Below are 23,722 nucleotides of genomic sequence, written 5' to 3' on the forward strand. Positions count from 1 at the left end.
CATGTACACAAATGCAATAAACAGCAATAAACAGCTCAATCTGAAACCGGTTGCAACAGTCCTTCAGAGGAATCTGGGTCTTCTAGAGAAGTGTTAGCACTCATGCCTCATATGCTAGAATTCGACATGCAATGTCGTCCTCATAATAGATTTGAATTCTACTTCAAACTAAGAGTTCAGAGTTCTTGAACACTTCTAACCGTGTCATAAGGGGAAAATCATGTCCTCCTGCGCTGTTTGAAAGAGACCTTCTTCAACACTCTTCAAATTCATTTGTGTTCGTCAGAAGAAAGAAAGTCATACAGGATTGGAACAACTTAAGTTGTGAGTAAATGAAGTTGTGACTCACTTAAAGTGAGTAAATGATGATATAATTTTCTTCTTGAGAAGTGGGGCTTATCAGTGCCTGGGAACTACTAAATATCAAATAAACATTGCTTGTAAGGTTGTGAAAAACTACACATTTTCAAAACTGACTAGTTGATCAGGCACCACACCAAAACTGATTAACTAGATTTAAAGGATTAGTTCACCCCAAAATGAACATTTCCTAATAATTGACTCACCCCAATGCCATCCAAGATATCCATGTCTTTCTTTCCTCAGTGGGAGAGAAATTGTGTTTTTTGAGGAAAACATTTCTGGATTTTTCTTCTAATAATGGACTTCATTGGTTACCATCGTTTTTAAGTCCAAATCAATGCAGTTTCAAAAGTCTTTGAAGTGTTTAAACGGGCTGTATGCGATCACAGCTGAAGAAGAGGTTGTTATCTAGCGAAACGATAGGTCATTTAAAAAAAATATATATAATTTATAGACTTTTTACCTTCAATAGTTCGGATTGAGCTGATCAACAAACGGACAGGGAACTACGTCATCACGTTGAAAGGTCACGCCGGCAGTACTATTTGAACTACTATTCATATTCATCAGAATGTTATTCATATACTATTCATATTCATATTTACTGAATACTATTACTATATATATAGCAAACAATACTATTTGAACTATCCTCCTACGTACGGTCGCATTGTAAAAAGTGGGGCGGTATTTCTGCCAGCGTGACCTTTCAACGTGATGACGTAGTTCCCTGTCCGTTTGTTGATCAGCTCAATCCGAACTATTGAAGGTAAAAAGTCTATAAATTATATATTTTTTAAAAATGACCTATCATTTCGCTAGATAACAACCTCTTCTTCAGCTGTGATCGCGTACAGCCCGTTTAAACACTTCAAAGACTTTTGAAACTGTATTGATTTGGACTTAAAAACGATGGTGACCAATGAAGTCCATTTTTAGAAAAAAAATCCAGAAATGTTTTCCTCAAAAAACATAATTTCTCTCCCACTGAGGAAAGAAAGACATGGATATCTTGGATGGCATTGGGGTGAGTCAATTATTAGGAAATTTTCATTTTGGGGTGAACTAATCCTTTAAGGAAGCCCAGTGGTTTCAGTATTTAAAAAGCAACTTTTGTGACATCAGATAAAAAAAAATATATATATATATTTTTTTTTTAAACAGCATGATAATTAAAGCATTGCAGCTAAAAAATATTAAAACGTGAAAAATAAAAATAATAATAACATAGATTCCCGCCTCTGGCCCGTCTCTATGTAGACGACACCTGCTCTTCTATTTCTGACCGTCTAAATCATGTTTATTTTGGTATAATTTGACAGTGATTTCAAAAGTCAAATGTGTTGTTCCACTAAATCTGGTTACAAAAATAAATATGCTTTTTAGAAAGCCATGGTCTAGAAAAGCTCTTATATGGCAATGCAAATGGTTATTGAACATTTTAATCTCATTGTGATTTAATTTGCAGGAGAGCAGCAGATTCACTGTGCAATCACACAACTAGGATGGATTATGAATGAGATACTGTATATTGCATCGGTAGATGGACAAAAGTAACCTTGTCAGCAGTGCTAACTGCAAAATTGCACATGCAAATAGTGTGTGGGGAGGGGCAAAATAGCAGATATTACAAATACAGCACATGATCATTGGAAATATCTGCTTAAAATTCTTTGGAAAACTGCACAAAACATACCCATACATATAATGTTCCATCTGAAATGAACTCTAAAACAATTTTTATTCCTTTTATGGGGGCAGATTATCGATTAAGAGAGTCTTATCTTTGAGTGGTTTCTTGCACAATACCATGTTATAATATCAAAACACTTTTGTCATAGTGCATGATTTGTAAACTAATACATTTTGACATTTGCATCACATAACCAGCTCAACCAACATGGTTGCTTCAGCATTTGCTTTTGTTAACACTCTCTGTTGTGCTTAGTGTAGGGTTAACTGTAGGTGGTACTGTATTTTTAAAAGTGACAGAGTATTAACCTTTTAAAGGGGTCATATAATGCCATTTTTGTACAAGCTAATATGATTCTTTAGGGTCTAAATGAAAAGTTTGTAATACAATTTAATAAAAAATTCTCATTAGTATTGTAAGAAAACACTAATTTTACCTGGTCAAAAACAGCTCTGTTTTCAGCACGCCGTTTAAGTGCATGTGTCTTTAAATGATAATGAGCTTTGCTCGCCCCGCCCCTCTGCTCTGTGGGCGTTTTGACTTAACACATGTGGAGTGTTGCCTTGACAACAGTTGAGGGTATATTTTGGAGAAAGAGAGTCTCTGAGAAAACATCTGTGCAACCGTATCAATTTGAACCGGAGTCGGACCCGGAACAAGATGACGGCCCCGAAGAAGTTCGACAATTAAAGCTCGAACAGGACGTTTCCGAATGGTTGGTTAACGTAATGTCACTTTGATCTATCTTTGAATGTACTGGCAGGGTAGAGTAGTGAGGTACGAGATAAGTGTTTACTTATGTATACGTTAGTTCACTGACAGATTGATGTTACATGGATTGACTAATGGTCATGAAAAACTTTTTACTTTAGCTTTATACTGACCCTCGTTTATAAAGCAGTCTGGTGGGAAATGATTCACGCAAACATGAAAGCAATTGACGTTGATCGTGAGCCACAGCGTCTTCAGCGGTTCGGATTTAGGAACATCAAAATGACTGCTGTGTTCCTTATTACACCCAAGAACAGAACACCACAATCGCTTAGACAGCATTCTGCTCCAGCGTATCAACAATGTCCGCGCGGACTATGATGACAGCTCGCTCAGGGCGGGTCTGTGTTGAAACGCTGCTGTCAATTAACAATTGTGGGAGGGGCGTCCGACCGTGTGACGTCACAGGGTCAGACGGCTTGATTTGAGACGGGGGAAAACATATAAGGAGATTTAAAAAAAATAACACTGGATGGATTTTTATCATTATCATTATCATTTTAGTGTGCCAACACACTTTTTAGTACAATCAACTTATAAAAGTGCATGTACCATTATATGACCCCTTTAACACCACTCAACAGACATTTAATTTTCGAACTGCCATCATACGTACAACAACCAATAAAACGTTGCCAGATTCACGTTCATTGGTTTCAGATTGAATGCACCTTAACACCACTCACTGGACATTTCACTATGAAAGTGTAGCAAAACATGAAAGCAGCAATGTAATATTTTGCTACATGCACGCATTTCCAATGAACATGGGTTTTAGACTTCATGGTATCCATAAATAAATCAATAAAACTCTTGTTCTCTTGCAGTTCTATAAGTGTTATATTATCAAACACAATTCATAATCTTTTAGCGGTGACAAACATTTTGATGATGTTGATTGATATACATTAATATGCCCAATCCCAATCCTAAAAGATCATTATAGAGGAGTTACTTCCAACCTGCACCATCAGAACTGCATGGATGTTTCTAGTAATACGGATCACCTTGTTGATTGGATTGTGTGGTTAGGGGTGGAGATAGACTGCAGGAAGGTGGCTGTCGAGCTGGTTGGAAATGCAGAAACTATCGCCAAAAACTCGTAAATGTCTTAATGAAACAGAGGACATCTCTGGACAAAACTTCATTAATTTTCTTTATTGAAGATATTTTGAAGTATTAGAATAATAATCATGACTCTTATTGATTAAAACACTGTCTCATCATCACCCGGCTTGGTGTCCTGGCATCTATGAACCCCGATGTGAACACTTTTGTGGGGAAAGTCTGTAGGATGGATTTTCAAAGACCATACTGTCATGTTTAACAACCTTTTCCTCCAGTTTCCCAGGAATTTGTACAGTTCTAGGGCTGACTTGGCTCCTACAATATCCTATAACTTCTTTGGGTGTTCCCTTATATAATTCTTTGATAGGTCAACATAAATTCTTCAGCTGACTGGTCGCCAACAACATCTGTGTGTATAACCTCTAAAGCAACAACAGTAGACGATTGAGCTTTGAGGTTTAATACCTTTTTTCCTTCATATTTCACTTCATACGGGCCAAACAGGCTGTGAAATCGGTCCTCTCGAGTGGAAGGTCTCTACTGATCTTCCTCGCTCTTAGAAGAGTTCCCACTACGACTGGCTTTGTGTGCCTCTTGGGTCAATAATGTTGACACTCATATGCTAGAATTCGACATGCAATGTCGTCCTCATAAAAGATTTGAATTCTACTTCAAACTAAGAGTTCAGAGTTCTTGTCATTGAACACTTCTAACCGTGTCATAAGGGGAAAATCATGTCCTCCTGCGCTGTTTGAAAGAGACCTTCTTCAACACTCTTCAAATTCATTTGTGTTCGTCAGAAGAAACTAAGTCATACAGGATTGGAACAACTTAAGGGTGAGTAAATGATGATATAATTTTCATTTTTGGCTGAAAAGTCCATGTTTCTTAGTTGTTCTCATGTGTATAGAAAGAGTCCTGGCCACTGATATATGTACTGCGGTACAAACAGTATCAAAATAATAAGCATCACTGCTAGAAGCATTTCTATTGTCCCAAGTTGGCTTCCTAAAGACTGAGGTTTTGTGCAGCTTTAAAAGCTTTAAAAGCATTGAAAGTTTGTTATGGCCTATCTCTAAGGAAGAGCCAAATCATGGTACGCCTTGCCCGGCTCCATTGGCATATTCATTTGTACCGAAGGCATGTGGCCCTGTGGTTGGTCAGTCCGGGGCGTGAATATTCCTTCGCATAACAGTTGCTATTCTGACTCCACCATGTGCTGAGTCATTGGAAACCAGATTCATGCAGGGAAAAGGATGGCCTGACACAGGCTACGATCCCAAATACACTTAATTCAATACCACTGAAGGATTACAAATTTAAGAATCTATTTCAGATATGCTTCTTTACATAAACATCACGGTGAAGAATACTGATTTTAGCATTTGAGGTTTTAATTTAGATTCCATTATAAACTGAGAAAGTTCAGCAGCTGTTATGATGATTATATCAAGAGATTCCTGCCAGTCCTGTTCTCTAAATGAGTCAATTCCTGAGACTCTCACCCTCACCCTTTGTCCTTATGCATTTCCTGACCATTAAGCTCAATGTACAGCTGTGCTTTTGTCTCTATGATAATGTTAATGTATGGGCGATCTAGTCAGGCTGATTGGATCACTGTTATGCTGATGAGATCAGAGCTGCGGAAATTCTGGTAACGAGCTGACGCCTATATTGTATTTGCATACTTTGTAAAGGGAAGGTCTCCACCCCCAAAAGTCCCTCCTCCTAAAATGCCTATAAAATACCATGTAAAGTTACTTTAGATTAGACTTGAGAAAAAACTACAGCGGCGAAGATCTCAATAAAGAATTTCTTCTGCTTAAAAGATCCAACTCAAGCCTCCTGGTTTATGCTTCGATGAAGGAATAAAGTTTCCAACACCACCAACTGAAAATGTTCTGTTTTTTTAAGGTTTTTCAAACTCAGAAGACTCAAGACTTCACGTGGATGACTGTAATATCCTTTGTAATCTTGCAATTTTCCAAAAGCTACCAATCAAGCCCTATTTGGCAATCAGGGAGTCAATTAAATAATTAACCTTGGAGAAGCAAGCAAATATTATACATTATTAACAGAGGCCTAAAAGGAACGTGCCCCAAGTCATTTAATAAGTAATTAAAGAAATCAAAGTTCTGTCATTTACTCACTAGCTCTTTTCTATACAATAGTTGGTATTGCAACCATTGCTCCAAAACCTACACATGCACAACACACAATAAAATAACCATAAAATTAGACCTTATGACTCACAATAAGCAATACTCAGAGTCCTCTTTACACTATAAATCCTCTTTATTATGCATTTTTTTTTGCATGTTCATCTTTCTTTAGTGTGTAATGTTGCTGATTGAGTATGAAAAAGGTCTGCAAAGTTTCAAAGTCCCTCCAGCGGGAGTTATTCTCTATATCAGTGTCACTGTTTCTGAACTCCTGAAACGCCTCCATTGTAGTCTTGAGTTTCTTCCGGGAACGAACACGTCACAATATTCCTCATTTAAATAATTAATACGCAGAATAAAGGGGCGGGGCCTGGTTGAGTTAGTTAGTAGTGTGTTGAAACTGGCAGTTATGTAAGGGGCGGGACATTTCCCAAGCGCATCAAAGTGGTTGACCAATCACAACACACTAGTCCAGCCGACCAATCAGAGCACATTGTGGTTTTCAGAAGGAGGGGCTTCATAGGGACTAGGGGTGTGAACCGACACTGGTCTCACGGTTCGGTTCGATTATGATTATTATGTCATCGATCCGGTTCAATTCGATATCACGATGCATCACGATGCACCGCATCCTCAATTTAAAATTTTACTTCAAAAGTGATGTGTGCGCGCGTGCTCGCCTGTTCGGGAAGTTGCAGTGACAGAAACAGTGACATTCCAGTTTAAGTTTCAAGGGATTAAAGCTTGTTTATGACACTAAGAAAAGGAAAATCTGTCAAATAAATTTTGTTTTAAAGAAATGTTCATTTAAAAGCAGCGCTCATTAATCAGTGTATTATGTTACCATTAAAGATGCGCGCATCAACTGTCGCCGAGTCCGCTGTTGAAAGTGATGATCATCCATTTATAATCACGTGTAACAACACAGAATAATTGTAATTTGACCATCGGGTGCGGATACTTAAATCAGAGAAAGTTATTGGGGCGGGTGGATGATTTGTTTTTGGCTGCGGATTCGGGTGACGGAGCTCATCCACTTACTCTAAAGCAGTCAGACTCTGCCGGGCGATAACAGCTCGGGGTGAAAACAGCTAACGTGGTTTATCAAGTTAGTGGTATTACCTCCTGCATATTCTATTTGTGCGTGACATGAGCGCACACAGCGCGTGTCTTCTGCAGGTCGTGCTTACCACGTTGTTCATAAAAGCCGAAATGTGCCCAGATGTTGGCTTTTAAAGTAGTTGGAGCATTTTTTATTTTCTCTCACTCGCGTCTCACCTCCCTCTGCCATTGTATGCTACCGCAACAAAGAACGTACGCGACAAATGACGTAAGAAAAGCGTCAGTACATTATAACCGGTTATGGTCTATTACTGAACCGATACCGAATCGTCCTCGTCTGCATCGCGATGCATCGTAGAAACGATTAATTTTGACACCCCTAATAGGGACAGGAACTAAACAGAGCGTTACCGCCAGACTGGGAAGAGACGAGCTGCAACAATGGAGAATATGGGGAAAATAATGTGTTTTTTGAACATTCAAGCATGAAAACATATTCTAGTAGAACCTAAAAACAAAATCAAGACGTTGGAAAGGGGCTCTACTGCAGATAACTTATGTTTTATTTTTTGGTTATGGACAGTTGTTAGTAGTGATATGATGGACCTCCTGTCAAAAATGATTGATTGACAGGTGCCCCGCCCCTTCCGGTGACAGGTGACCCGCCCCTTTTGGCATAGGATCAAAGGGATGCGGGGCACCTGTCAATCAATCATTTTTTGACAGTTGCCGGGTCATATTCACTACTGTTGTTAAAAAAGCAGGGTAATAAAATAAATTCTCCTATGTTCCATTTTATGTAGACAATATTGTTTTGTTTGTTTGTTTTGGTTGCGCCATTCCTTATTCGAATATAGAAAGTATAGAAATGGATGTCCACACAAATTAAAAAATGAGAGGTTCACCTCTTCAGATGTGCCAGGTCAATGAGGAAATTGGATCATGGGTAGAAAACAGCAAAAAAAAAAAAAAAAAAAAAAGAAGCCTTGTGCTAATGTCTTCGCTACTCTTTTTTCAGGGACTCTCAGCCCGCCGAATAAACCTCTGACTGGTTGGGTGGATGCCAAGGCTCTGGTGACCTATTTCCATCCTGAAGAGAGAAAACCTCTGGCTGCAAGTCAAGCCTTGAGTGATAACCATACAGGCTGTCTGGACGGAGATTATTCTCAAACAAAGGGTATTTTTCTAACTCAACCACACGTACAGAGATCTAAGGAAACTGGAAAAAACTGCCACTGGTTCTCACCCAACAAACAACTCTTCCATAACAAATCTACTTGCTGCAGAATAGTCCTACAAATTCATGAGTGGCCCCAGAAGTCTTTGAACACTTTCTGTAAGTCACATTTCAACATGTCTAAATGTCACTGCATTAGATAAAATATCATCAAACCAGGTGCCATCAGTAAACAATGCTAACACTTTACTTAAAATCCTTCATGTATAATTAATTATAAAAGTATTTTTAATGCATTAATTATGCCTTGTAATGCACCTTATTATGCAATGTATGATCTCACTATTAATTGAAACCACAGTTATAATACATTATGTATCTATTTTTGTTATAGCCTACCTTTAGAAACTATAATGCATTAAAACACATGACAAACAACCATTAAAGATGCAACAAGGCATCTGCAAATACTATAATGCATTTTAACTCTGGTTATAATTATTTAGATGTAATGCATTATAAATAAAGGCTTTAAGTGTAACCCGACTAGCTTCAGTCAAGATAAAAATTAAAATAAACGTTTGATGTAAATGTATTTTAATGGCAACATGAAGCAGAGCAGAAACCGCTGGGACAACGTACTAGTGATGCTCATCGTTTTTAAACACTTCCCAAATACTTTTAATTTATGTATCGAACAAGATACATGTACTGAATTATAGACGTAGTATGGAACGATTTGATATTAATGCCTTGCTGTCTACATGGACAACTGCCTATAAGGCAGCATACTAACTGAGATGGAAGTATACTAATATAAACTCCCTCAAAATAACAATAAAGTGCCTCTATTATGCTTTTTTGGTTATTACCTTTCTTTCATGCGCAGAAATCATTTTACAACAGAGTTCATGTGTGAAATATTCATATGCCGGCCCACCAATCCCATCGTATGAATGACAGGACGACGATAAACTTGGTGGGTTAAAACAATCACCATTTGAATATTACGGTCATATAAATTCACAGTTCAGAAGCCTTGCTCCCAGAGTTTACAACATGGAGGAGAAACAACCCGATCAAGAAGAAACAATAATCTCATGATAGAGAAATTTATCATAAACCAAAAAACACCCGTTAACACTGCAATCGTAAACAATTAAATTATATATAACCACTTAATATAATTAATGCATTATTAATGTAATGGATATATGGATATGGTAGGCTATGACACTGTCAATATAATATTTCACTATTGGCAACACATTTTTAAATTATGAATATGTGGTTTCTGACCATAATTAACTGGAAAACCGACAGTAAGAATTTTGATGGATTAATACTATCAGTTAAACGGTTAAAGTAATTTTAAAAAACACGCTACACATCAGTCAAAATTGACCAATCAGAGCAGAGTAGACCAATCATAACAGACTGGGTCATCTGACCAATCAGAGCAGAGGAAGCTCTCAGAAAGGAGGGGTTTAGTGTGGAAGCCGGTTTCCATGACAGAATACAGAATAAAAAATAAAAAAGGGAAAAAACATTTTAAAAGATAATTGTGACTTTTTAGCTCTCAATTGCAAGTTTACACCTTGCAATTTTGACTTTTATGACTTTTTTTCTCATAATTGTGTGATATAGGCTAGGCTACAGTCGCAAATGCAAGTTATAAAGTTGGAATTGTGAGATATAAACTCGCAATTCTGAGAAAAAAAGTCAGAAAAGTCAAAATTGCGAGATGTAAACTTGCAATTGAGAGCCTTAAAATTCACAATTATCTTTTAAAATGTTTTTATTCTGTGGCGGAAACAAGCTTTCAAGAGCCATTTTCACACAGCGCGATGATCCCGGCAAATTGCCGGGAAATTGCCAGAACGCCGTCTGTGTGAACGCAAACACGACCCGGCATCGATGTAGGGTTGGGGACCCCGGAACGCGCGCCGTGTGAACAAAAGCCGTAATAATGCCGTGTCGTAGTGATGACGCTGAAGCCGGGATCGTTCGCCAGTCACATCGATGTCACGTGTGTTTACGGGATTTTTACGGATTATGTTTAAATTGTTTAATTTTAAAAAATGTTTAATCTCTGATTCCGGAAAATCACTGGCAGTGTGATTGAATCTAAAATCAAACGAACCCGGGTCAAATCCCGGGTCACTTTATCCGTGTATTTTTCGGAATCTCTGTGTGAAAGGTGCCATAGTTTAGAGGGACAGAATCCTTTATCGAACCGTTTCAGACACTGGAGAAACGAGAAAATGAAAGCATTTCTTGACCTCGGATGCATGTAAATCTATTAGGGGAGACTCCAGAACAAGATTAGGATCCACTGATTAGGAACCAGGAAAAATGATTAAAAAGCTCCAAAAAAAACTAGTTAAAAAAAGTAAATGAATCATTTGCAGCAAGACCATCGTGTAGCTCTTCCAGTGCCGAACAATCCAGAAGACAATTCATCACTCATCTGACTTTAAGAAGTCAGAAGCAATTACAGACAACATTACTAATAAAAATACAGAGAGAGGCACTTACCAGCGCCTGGGATGATGGCTAATTTAGTTTCAACTAGTCCCATCTTAGCAGAGGTGGCTGTAAAACAGGTCAGAGTGCAGGGAATCAGTTAGCCGAGGGAATCAGTTAGCCCTAAATGTCTAGTGTGGCATCACAACACACACTGACAGATATGAATGCTATCAGAGGGCATACATTTAAAACCAAGCAAAGTAAGGTTTATGTATCACACACAATATCTCATAAAATAAGACAAGTACTCACAGTACTGTCTCCAATTAAAAACATCAAATTAACAGTTTCCTATTGTTTTCTTTTCGGATAAATTAAATCAATTTTTATTGATAATACTGTAATAACAATAAGTTTCTTTCTGTTTTGTAATTTTGAATGCAATGGTAAAAATAAAAAAAATAAAAAAATAAAAAGTACAAAAGCAATTTGACAAATTGCTTTAAATCTCCCTAAATTATATGTTCCTGTAGGTCGACCTGGTAGAGCATGGTGCGAGCAACAGCATTGCCATGGGAACACACTTACTCTACAGAGATATAAACTGAGGAATAATACAAAAAAAACACTTAAAGGCATTCAATAATTTCTACATTTTTGTTTACAGCTTGGCAACTTTGAGTCACATTACACCAATAATGTTACTAAAATAGCCACAAATGAAAAGAAGGTGCCTTGTGTGTAACCATATGGTGTGAATTGAGCATTGCAGGAGACTTGTTATCGCATCATTTCTATCTAAATCTGGGTGTGTGAAGAGAACATATGAAAGAAGACATCTGCTAACTGACAGCATAATGAAGAAGTCCCTGTGGTGAAAATCAAGCTTTTAAATGTTGTTTATATGTCTATGTTGTGTGTTTAATGTGCTTTAAGACAAACCATGTGTAAATTCATAAGTCGACAGCATTGCTGAGTATTTTCTCCTCAAAGACAGTCTCAAACACACGGTTTGAAATCGCTGGTGTTTCTGACGACACAAACTACCTTGTAACCAATCAGATCAACGTGTGATCGTCAACCAGTGGATCTCTGAGCTGAGTGAGTGAGTGAGTGGAGGCGGGGCTCATTTGCATATTCATAGAGCCACTACTAATGTAGGCATGGGTGTCGAGTTACATTCAAGTTATTTTAAGGCATGAAGAATTTTTCAAGGAAAAAAATTACAATGTAATTTTGCTGATCAAAGATGAGTTTTAAGGGATACAATTATTGACCACAGGGAGACTTTAAAGGAATAGCTCACCCAAAAATTTGCCATCCTAGGTGTATCTGACTTTCTTCTTCCAGCTGAACACAATCGGGGTTGCATTACAAAATATCCTGGCTCTGCCCAGTTTTGTAATGGCATTGAATAGTCGGGTCAGAGGTCACTCTTCCACTGGACCTAGACTCACGTACGGCTGTTACCGGAAGCGAGTGATTATAGTTTATAAAGTTATAAACATGGATATTTTTCTTACACAAATGCATGGCTTTGCTTCAGAAGGCCTTTATTAACCCACAGGAGTCGTATTACTTTAATGATGGATGGATGTGCTTTTTTTGGTTTCAAAAACTTGTTCATTGCCATTATAAAGCTTGGAAGAGCCAGGATATTTTGTAATATAACTCAGATTGTGTTCGTCTGAAAGAAGAAAGTCAGATACACCCAGAATGGCTTCAGGGTGAGAAAATCATGGGATCATTTCATAAATCATTTTTGGGTGAACTATTTCTTTAAGAAATGCTCAGATAAAAGATAAATTCTCATGAGTGAACCACGATCAATTCATTAATTTATAAAACCATTAAATCATTTTGGGTTGTTGTTCCACACTTTACCAGAGATTAGACCTTCACTACTTCTGATTTCCAGTGGAGCTTTAAATATAACTAGTGTAGTTAAATCAGTGGCCGGTTGCATAAACTAGTCATCAAATTTTTTCTTCAAGACTGTTCCTTCCTTTTTAAAGTCAGTCTTAACATAGTGGCTAAGTTCATGCAACTGGCCCCAGGACTAACTTCTCTCTATTATGGATTCACATTGGAAGCACATGGCAACAATAATATTCTGTATTTATTCTGCAATCATTCATATTCAGGGTTTCTCAAACTCGGTCCTGGAGGGCCACTGTCCTGCACAGTTGAGCTCCAACCCTGATCAAACACACCTAGCTGTGAGTTTCTAGTGATCCTGAAGACATTGATTAGCTTGCTCAGGTGTGTTTGATCAGGGTTGGAGCTAAACTGTGCAGGACAGTGGCCCTCCAGGACCGAGTTTGAGAAACCCTGTTCATGCACTGTGTGATCAGCTTCAGGTTGTGCTCATATAACATTACGAGGAAAACCATAAAAGAAACATGTTGTACCTGCCACTCTGATGTCACAGGCAAGAGCCATTTCAAGACCCCCTCCGAGAGCCGCCCCATCTAAAGCTGCAATCGTTGGCATGGGAAGAGTACCTGAAAAACATTTCATCAATGCTAAATCTGTTACCCATTAAAGAGGTGCAGTAAGCCATTTCTGCTGAACGCTGGAATATTTGAAATCACCAAAACAAACACGCTCCTACACAAAAGGATCACACCCTATCTCGACGCCTTCGCCCCCACATTCACAGACAACGACTCTGGCAGAATCTGCTGTGCCTGCCGCCCGAGGGTATGATGTCATCAATAAGTGAAAGCTGTTTGTGTTACTATGATAATTCAGGTCGAATGTCTAATTGTTATCTAGCTCCTCTACTCCTTCGGTGGGAAAGTCCCTTCCATCCCAAAAAACAAACACAGTTTTCATGAACAGCTCCCTACACAACACAATAGTCCAAGTAACTAATATTACAAATGTGACAAGATTCAGGGGTTATATAGTGATCACTAAAAGGGGAACCAGAAGAAAAACCTTCACTTTTCAGACACACTTTGAGAGCCGATGCTTGAAACGGGGGGAGGAGGAGGTTTAGACGTTCCAGGCTTATAATAATGCAAATGAACAAACAAGCAAAGGTGACACACGAGTATATACAAGCAAAAAACAGCATATCTAAGCTTTGTAAAACACAGCAAAACCAATGCTACTCGCGTATACAGACGCAATAAAGTAACATTGACGTCCGTTTTCAGGCATTCCCGATATCCTTAAGCCTTGTTTATACTTTCGCCTGGCTCCGCAGCGCGAGTCTCCGCAGACTGCGCGCGCACCTCCCCAAACGGACGAGGCGTTTATACTTGACGTGCTCGCCGTTGTACTATTCTTTGAAACGATAGGGGGCGACTCAAGTAATTATCCTCTAAACCATCAGGAATCAGCGGTTAGAAGCAGAAGCTATACACACGTGACAATGTTTATTTTAGTACACGGCCACCATTACCACACTACAAGAAGAATCGTGTAAAACCCAGTAAACCCTGAGATTATTACTAGTGACAATTTACAAAATATATGGATATGAGAATGTGTATACAATATAAATAAATGAACAATCTCTTATATTTTCTAATTTCACTAAACATTTCATTAAGTTTCGTGAACATTTTTATTAAACATGGACCTTTATATGTTCATTAAAAACACTTTTTATGCTATTGTATGCTCATTTGTTAAATGTAAGCAACTAATTTAGACGTGCAAACTGGGTGCCGGTGTGGTGAGAAGTTCGAGCTCGGCCAGATTCGGCTCGAAGTCGTTCATCTTCGGATGCGGCGCCGCGCGCGTTGTTACAAAAAATGTACCGCCCACACCGCAATGACGTCATTTTTGCCGCGCGCACCTTCGCGCTCATGCGGACGCGTCGAGTATAAACAAGGCTTTAAGGTCTCCAGAGCTGGAAAGCTTTTCCGATATTAACGCAGGTCTTTCCTGATCGCAACCCTTCTTTTTAAAGTTATATTCCCCTGACCTTTTCCTCTTTTGTATTTTCTCTGCCATCCCTCTCTTTCTATAGTCGTTCTGCTATTAGGCTTGGTTGACTTCATGCAGACTCTGCGCAGACCGATCGGCGGCTGACCTGAAGCAGTGCATGCCGGCAGAGCCCGTCTACGGAGAGCCTGTCCACTCCCTATTAAGCCCTATTGTACCGAATTTTGGTTGTAGTACCACCAGAGTTCCACTGGGGGCGCTCGCCATGAGTGCAAAATGAATGGGAGTCAATGGGGCTAGACGGCTAAATTTGTCTCTTTCACCCGATTGCCGTTGAGAAATCTCAGATGTGATTGTAGATTTTGCAAGTTCAACATGGGTTTTAGGTCGAAAGTTGAATGAACGAGTACTTATGTCGTTTTGATTTCTTACAGGTTGAGTTGTTGTTGCCCATAACACGCTAGCATTCTGCTAATGACGTCAGCATTCTGACGTCATTGACATTTTGAAAGACTTTTTTAAATCAAATAAGTGACTCTAAAAAATCTAACACCCAGCAATGTGTAATTTCTTTGCATCTCCTTTCGAATACAACATTCAAATTACTAGACAAAAAATTATATCCTGAGAAAAGTGGATTTTGAGGGGTATACCGCCATTGACCTCCATTCATTCTGCACTCGTCCTGTGAGCGCCCTCATATGGAATCAGAGTGGAACTGCAACCAGTTCAGAAGCCGGAAGTGTAGTGAGAGTGAAACTTCTCGCCATATTAGACATTCTCTGATGCCGGCTAGAAATTTTGTCCGACTTGATACAGCGCCGACGCCGCGCGTATGACGTATGCCATCAAAGTACCGCGAGAGGGCTGATGATGACACAGCTGTTCTACGATTGGCCGGATTCACCGCATGACAACGATCACGTGTGTTTCGTGTTTATTCGAACACCTTTAGTTCCTCTAAAGCTCACAAATCAGTTTTTTATAACAGTAAACACTCTTTTCATGTCGTTGTGATGTTATATTGTGTCATGTTTATCAAATTAAAACTGATTAAAAAACGTAGACTCCACTTCATTGATAGTAGCTTATGTTGAACTTTATTCATGTTCAAACAGACGCTGTATGAAGCAGTACATAAAATATTGAATGAAAATGTCTCTGAAACATCTGTGTATTATTTGGCAAATATTGCATTTATTTCACTTCGGCTGTGGTAAAGTATGCAAACACCACGTGAGCGGTCACTACGGGAACCAGAAAGTGTCCGACTTCACGTCTCCGTTTGCGGCTACTCTCGCCGATCGGTTACATCCAGCCACAGCCGATGTCCAACACACCTAATGGCTGTCTTGTGTGTAACGTATATAAGCTAGGCAATTGACTGCGGATGCCCCTGGCAACAGAAGATGGTTCGTCACGGAGCCTGGGTTGTGAATGAGTACACTGGAGCCATAGATTTTAGATTTTAGTATGAGTGTATGTATTCAGTAGATAACAAAACATAACCAACATAAACAATACATAAACAACATAACAAAATAACTTCAATGACACATACAAAACAATCCGACTTACAGTTCAGTTCAATGGCAGATTAGTGCGCTGCCAATGATTTGGGAAAAAAAACAGAAAGAAACAAAGACTTAACCCGACACAATGTGTTCCACGGCCGGGACCAGGTCTAGTGAAATGTCAATTAATTACGAATTGAGCAATCGATAATCCAGATAGGGAAGTGTTCAGTCGCAGTGAATGTGTGGTTCGGTTACCCTACCACATATATATCCAAGTTCTCTTAATCCAAGTTCTCTTAGCTCGCCATCTCGATCAGAGTCCTTGAATTAGGAGAGTTCAAGAGTCCATAATTGGAGAATGGAGATTTGTTAATCCAGGAAAAAAACCTGACCTAAGAAGGCCAAAAATACAAATTAAGAATTCCATTCAAAAATAAAATAACCATAACAAATACTAAAGTAATTCAATATATGCATAATCATACCCGCTTAATGCAAGGCATTTCAAAAAATAAATATCTTTAATATAGCAATCAAAAATACATCTAAATTATGCAGTAATTGTATTATACTTATGTGAAATAAGTATAATAAAGTAATTAATCTCATGCTACATGAAATTTCACCATAACTTAAATTTCATAGTCAACTAATCTAAATGTCATTTTCAGAATCAAAACATGTACTCAAAATTAACATTCAAAATAACAATGCAAAGTGCACCTTCAGATTCCATTAACCAAAAATGTTAATCTCTAAATTACCCAAAACACTAAAGCAGAGTTTGGTATTTGTGAAAAATATTGCGCAATATCAAAAAGAAAATTACGTAGCTACGTTAAAATCGATAAGCTTAAATGACTAACAAAACATATAGCCATTTCAGTGGTAGTCACAATAGTAACAGCACACACTCAAAACAGCAATCATGTTCTAAATTAGCACCCATGCTAACATCAAATCAATGCCTTCGTAGTATAACAAGTAAAAAGTTTACCTTTGTAATTGAAATGACCAACGCAAGGTCTCCAGGCGTGACCCGACGTTTTAAACAGAGTGAAATCAGACAAAGGCTCTGATTAGAAAGCAGCAGCAACGAGTATTCATAGCTTGAATCACTATTATCACTAAAGTTGAATCACTTTTTTAGGTTTGCTTGGGGATGCCAAACAAACCATGCCACAGCCACAGTGGAGACACAGAGGAAGTGAACTCAGCAACCAGTCACTTTGAGGAAGTTGGGAGTTTGCAGGCCCGCCAACATAAAAGTCCCAACTAAATACGGGTTACAGGTCCCCCCCCTATACTCATGTACGGCCTCGTACATGTAGATGGCTGATGGCACACAGCACCGCTACAGGGAGTAGGGGTCAGAGGGGTCTCATCAAGTTGAAGAGCAGAGGCAAATGCAGTACTGAGCCCATGGAACAGGGACTGAATGCTATGCAGAAGTGGATTCCCAAGCTTCGTATACTGCAGGCGAGTAGGTGGCTGACGTGTTCGCATGGGACGTTGCACTCGTGGTTCCGAGTCTGGGCTGGAAGGTTCAGGTGTAGGCAATGGTTCAGAATCACTTGAAATGCTGACTGGCCCCAGAGCATGCACAGATTCCGAATCAAAGGAGGTTCTTTCCCCTGAAGGCTCCGGGGTGTCAGCAGCATTTGAGTCAGTTTCATCTGAAGGTTCTGCAGCCACACCCAGCTCAATGGAATCTAGTTCTGGTTCAGAATCAGCAGTAGGTGGAAGTCCAGACTCCGATTTCTGTTCCACCTCAACAGTTTCGTCAGTGACAGGCTGTGAATGCTGGCCAGGCGGAATCACACACATACTAACGGGAGGAACTGCAGGCGCTGGAACAGGTAAGTCCACCACGGTTGTGACACGGGTAATAGGGGAACTGGAGGTGTCAGGCAAGTAAGGTAAGAACAGTTCTTGCAGATCATCATCAGGGTCTAGAAGGTCAGAGCTTTCAGGAATCACTGGAGGCAATAACTTTACTGAGGTGGTCTTTGCTGGTTCAGGCTTGGAAGCTGGCGATAAGTAACCACAAGGCAGCAATAGGTCTCGGTGGAGAGTTCTGATGGGGCGATCTTTGCTTTCTGGCTTGACTCTGTATACCGGAAGAGTGCCGGCTTTCTTCTGGATAACATACACATCCGGCTCCCATCTGTCCGCGAGTTTGTGCTTGCCTCGTAATTTGACATTCCTGACCAGAACTCTGTCCCCAACAGAGAGTTCTGAAGCTGTGACTTGCTTGTCGAATCTGAGCTTGTTTCTCCCCATAACCTTTTCTGAATTCTCGGTCGCAATCCTGTAGCTTTCTTCAAGATGGAACTTTAGCTTTTCAACATACTGTGAATGAGATGTAGACGTTTTCTCAGACAGAGGAAGCCCAAAAGCCAAATCAACAGGAAGGCGGGGTTGTCGACCGAACATAAGTTCATATGGGGAGTATCCAGTGACGTCATTTCGAGTACAATTATAAGCGTGTACAAGCGGTTTGACGAAATCTTTCCAGTGAGTTTTATCCTGATCTTGCAAAGTGCCCAACATGTTTAGAAGTGTTCGATTAAATCGTTCCACAGGGTTTCCGCGAGGATGGTAAGGTGTGGTCCTGGTTTTGTGAATTCCAGCCATTTGACAGAGCTCTTTGATGGTATGTGATTCGAAATCGCGCCCTTGATCACTATGGAGCCGCTCAGGGATTCCATAATGAACCAGGTAGTTGTCCCATAGGGCTTTTGCGACTGTCTTGGCTCGTTGATTCGGGGTAGGCACTGCTACGGCGTATTTTGTGAAATGATCTGTTATAACGAGGACATCTTTTGTGTTACTCCGATCTGGTTCTATAGACAAAAAGTCCATACAGACAAGTTCTAGAGGTCTTGATGTTCTGATGTTGACAAGGGGTGCAGCTTTTTCTGGTTGTGCTTTCCTCCGGATGCATCGCTCACATCTTTTAATCTTGTTACAGACATCAACTGACATGCGTGGCCAGAAGAACCGGGATCTGACAAGATCCAGTGTTCTCTCTGTACCCAAATGGCCCATCTGATTGTGAAGCTGGAAGAAGACATCAGGCCGATACTCCTCTGGAAGGACAAGTTGGTAAGTGGGCTCACCTCCGATATGCCTCCTCCTGACGAGAACATTATTATGGAGCTCCAGACGTGTAAGCTCTCGCAGGAGTAATGGCAGATCGGGGAGCTGTTCCCTCAGGGATGGCGGTGGAGTTTCTCCTTTCTCCAACTGAACAATGATGTGCTGAAGGACTGGATCGGCTCTTTGTTTGGCAGCGATCTCAACATCAGCAAGGTGTGGCACCACGGGTGAAGAGAACTGCAGATCATTTACAAAACTGTCTGGCAGGCTGTCAGCGGTAGTAGAGAGCGTTTGCACAAGAGCAGCAACTTGGTCTCGATTGGGTGCGCTGTACACCAGTTGTCTGTCACATACAGCTTGGACTGAATGCTGGTCAATAGAAACACAGAATGGATCCTCAAGGTGTTGTTCTGTGAATTTCAGTATTCTCTCTCTCTCCTTCTGAGATAGGGCATCCTCTGATAGCCCAGTATGAGGTCGCCGGGAGAGTCCGTCAGCATCAGCATTCAACTTCCCGGCTCGATAGACAATCTTGAATGTAAAAGTCGAGAGGGCGGAGAGCCATCTGTAGCTGGTAGCATCCAGTTTTGCAGAAGTCAACAAATACGTTAATGGATTGCTATCAGTGACTACAGTGAAATCCGAACCGTACAAATAGTCAGTGTATTTCTCCGTAACCGCCCATTTGAGCGCCAAAAACTCAAGTTTATGTGCGGAGTATCTGCTTTCACTGCGTGACAGGCCTCTACTAGCGTATGCAACCACCCGGTTTCGTCCATTGTGCTCTTGATACAATACCGCACCAAGACCTGTAGAGCTTGCATCTGTATGCAAGATGTAGGGTTTCCTTGGATCGGCAAAGGCAAGGACCGGGGCAGTCGTGAGCTTCTCGATTATCTCCTCGAAGGCTTGCTGGCAAGCAGGGGTCCAACGGTCAGCAAAAAGTTCTTTTGGATTCAGATACTGTTGCGATTTCCCCACCTGCCTGGACTTTTTCTGGCTGGGTGGATATCCAGAAGTTAAATCATTGAGGGGTCTGGCGATGGAAGAATACCCCTGCACAAACCGCCGGTAGTACCCTGCAAAACCAAGGAATGATCTAAGTTCTTTGAGGTTTTGAGGAACAGGCCAAGACGTTAATGTGGCAATCTTGTCAGGATCGGTTTTCACACCATCGCTGGAAACGACATGCCCAAGGTAGTGAACTGATGTTTGGAAGAAGACACATTTTTCAACGGATAACTTCAGTCCGAACTCTTTCAGGCGTTGAAGCACTTTCATCAGACGTTGCTCGTGCTCTTCCAGTGTTGGTGCAAACACGAGCAGATCATCAATGAACACCAGCGCTTCTTTCAAATTCAAATCCCCCATGCACCGCTCCATGAGGCGTTGGAAGGTGCTTGGGGCATTCGTCACCCCTTGAGGCATACGGTTGAATTCATAAAATCCAAGTGGACATACGAATGCTGTCTTGCTCTTGTCGCATTCCTCCATCTCTATCTGATAGTACCCAGATTTCAAGTCCAGTGTAGAGAACCATGTGGAGCCAGCGAGTGCTGAAAATGTGTCTTCCAGCTTCGGCAGTGCATACGCATCCTTTATTGTCTGTGCATTCAACCGTCGATAATCGATACAGAGCCGTATTGTACCATTTTTCTTCCGCACCACAACTATTGGGGAAGCAAAGGGTGAGTTAGATTCGCGTATAACACCAGAGTGCAATAGTTCTTGAATGTGCTTACGTACAGCATCCACATCTTGAGGGTGTATCGGTCTTGGTCGTTGCTTGAAAGCAGTTGGATTGGAAAGCTTGATGTCATGCTTAACCTTGTCCGTGCGACCAAAATCGAATTCATGCTTTGCAAACACCTCAGGCATACTGTCGAGCATTGCTGTTACAAGTTGCTTCCATTCAGTAGAGAGCGGCGACTCTCCGAATTTGTAGTTCAGCTTGGTCGGAATTGGCTCTGTAAAATGGGAAGGTTGACACACACTTTGTTCTTTTTGAAGGATGGTCTCGATGGCACTTAACTCTGCGATGGCTACTCTGGTAGGAATCATAATGTCGTGGTCCGATTCGTTGGCGATTACTACTGGCAAATGAACAGGTTGGACTGGAGGTAGGTCGACAAGACTAGATTTTACCATCAAACCACCCGGTAGAGAGAAAGAAGTTGGATGTTGGATGAGCACTTCTTTCTCACCTTGCAGAAATGGACAAATGGCATATGCATCCAGCACAACAGTCTTCCGTGCAGGAATGGTCTGTGGGGTGGTGGACAGCATCTTCAAAACGCCATGATAATCATCGGTTGTTAGCTTGCGTCTTATCTCCAGAATCTTGTGCACCGCCTTATATCCAAAAGGCACAGGATGGAACTCAGAGCGTGACAGATAGTGCTGGTCGTAGACGACATCTAGAGTGTTGGTGCCAATCAGAACAGGGGGCTGTGTCGTTCGCAGGTCTGGTACTACCAAAGCAAGTGTATCAATGTCCATCTCTTCCCCTATGAACTCAGGTGGGAAAGTCAAACAGAGTTCCACATACCCGATGTAAGGCACACATTGTCCATTGGCGCCCTCTACCTCTAACAGATTATTCAACGGCTTTATTTCGTGGTCTGAGAGGTAGGTGTTGTAAAAAGAATGTGAAACTGTAGTGACTTGGGACCCCGTGTCAAATAGGCAATGAAAGGTGGTCCCTTTAACCTTAACCTCGCCGGTGCTTCTCGTACCCACCAACCCCTTTGGCAATGGCCAACGAGGTGATGAATACTCAGCGTGGGGACATTCATCGGTTGCAGCTCCTGCTTGTCCCTCGGCAGAAGCTGCCTCTAGTTTGATGGCTTCCGCTTTTCCCAGGATTGCTGCTTGCATTTAAGCTGGCGGCGTTTCTCTTCCACCAGACTGGGATTTGGCTGACTGGAACAGTTGGGGGCTATGTGACCATCCTGCCCGCAGTGGAAACAAAACCAAGACTTTGGCCTGTTGATTCCTTGACCAAGTTTTGGGTTCTTTTTGTTTAACTGGTTGTCTGATTTAGCAGAGTTTTGAGTCAACAAGGCGGACATCTGACTCTGCAGTCGCAACATCTGTTTTTTCAGTTCTTCAATAGCGCTTGTGTCTGAGGTATGATCACATGCACATGCACTAGTGCTATGAGCTTGCAGTTTTGCATGATGCCTCACTGACGGAACATGCTTCTTCATTAGTGTCTCTTTTGCCAACTGCCTGTTTTCTTCAGTTCTAAGCAGAAACAACAGCTCTGAGAAGGGAGGTGGTTGGTCTCTTTTCTGTTCCAGCTGCAACTTGTTTATCACGCCATTGTCCCAGCACCCTCTGCAAAATTGCTTCAGCAAGTATCTGTCAAATTCAGCAGCTGGAATACCACCACGCTTTACCACACTACCAAGAGCGAGCTGGAGTCTCTGAAGGTATGAAGATGGTTGTTCTCCCTGGTCTTGAAGAATATTCAGATATTTGGCAAACAGCTCCTCCCCATCTTCAACTGTGGCATAAGCGGAGTCAAGCACATGCAGAAAGGTAGCAGGCAGAACATTGGGTCCAAAACTTTTGACCAGGTCTGCAGCTGGAGGGAGTAAACTTTCCAGTATGCGCCTCGTGATGTGTACTGGTGCTAGACTTGGATCTGCATTCAAAAGTTCAATTTGTGACCTCCAGGACTCGTAATTTACTTCATGCTGTGGTTTTGGAAGTTTTCCTGAGAAAGTGCGTAGTCGGAATGAGGACATGGGCTGGAAGTTAACATCGTCTCTGCGCACAATGTGTTCAACTACCACCTTTTGTACCTCAGGAGGATTCAGTTCATTGCCAGAAAGTGGAATTCTTGGTCCAACGTCCCTAGCTGGGGTTGGTCGAGGTCGAGGTCTTTGCTGTGCAACCGAGGAACGACTCCCATGTGTTAAGGGAAAAGTAAATGACTGCCGTTGATCGGTCTCTGTAGCAGTTCCAAGCACCTCAACAGTGTCCTTTTCCTTCTTCACTTCAGTGTCATCTACATCATCCTCATCCTCATCGTCATCTACATCATCCTCATCCTCATCATCATCTTCCTCTCTACCCCCTGTGGCTGCTATTCCCAAATGAGAACTTATTTGGTCAAACATTCCTTTCAGAACGTTGTCGAATGACTGGCCACTCTGTCGGGAGATACGTTTCAATTCTTGCAGGTAATCAGGAGACGGGGTGGCCTCCACTGTGCCTGCGGCAGCATACTCACTCCTGAGTAATTTAATAACAAAATCAGCAGATTGAGCTGAAAAAGTATAAGGCAATTTCGGTTCTAGCTGTGCTAAAGCTGCTGCATTAACAAATTCAACGGTCAGGTTTTTGTAAAGTGGACTCTCACGTTCGGTAACGGTAAACGACTGTTTAATTTCACCGTAGCTACGCAAGTGATCAATAATTTCGTCATCTG

At 41.0% G+C, this 23,722-nt stretch overlaps 1 protein-coding gene across 1 annotated transcript in view; it reads right to left on the reverse strand.

The window, feature by feature from the left end:
• Positions 1-23,722, reverse strand: part of auh (AU RNA binding protein/enoyl-CoA hydratase) — a 46,826-nt gene that overhangs the window by 17,731 nt on the left and 5,373 nt on the right. The window contains exons 5-6 of the mRNA XM_082156866.1: positions 13,177-13,269; positions 10,835-10,891 (exon numbers count right to left, since the gene is read on the reverse strand). Of these exons, the coding sequence (XP_082012992.1) occupies positions 10,835-10,891; positions 13,177-13,269 (150 nt within the window). The remainder of the gene's footprint in view (positions 1-10,834; positions 10,892-13,176; positions 13,270-23,722) is intronic.

Source organism: Leuciscus leuciscus (genome assembly GCF_965113295.1).
Source record: "Leuciscus leuciscus genome assembly, chromosome: 24".
Classification (NCBI taxonomy): domain Eukaryota; kingdom Metazoa; phylum Chordata; class Actinopteri; order Cypriniformes; family Leuciscidae; genus Leuciscus; species Leuciscus leuciscus.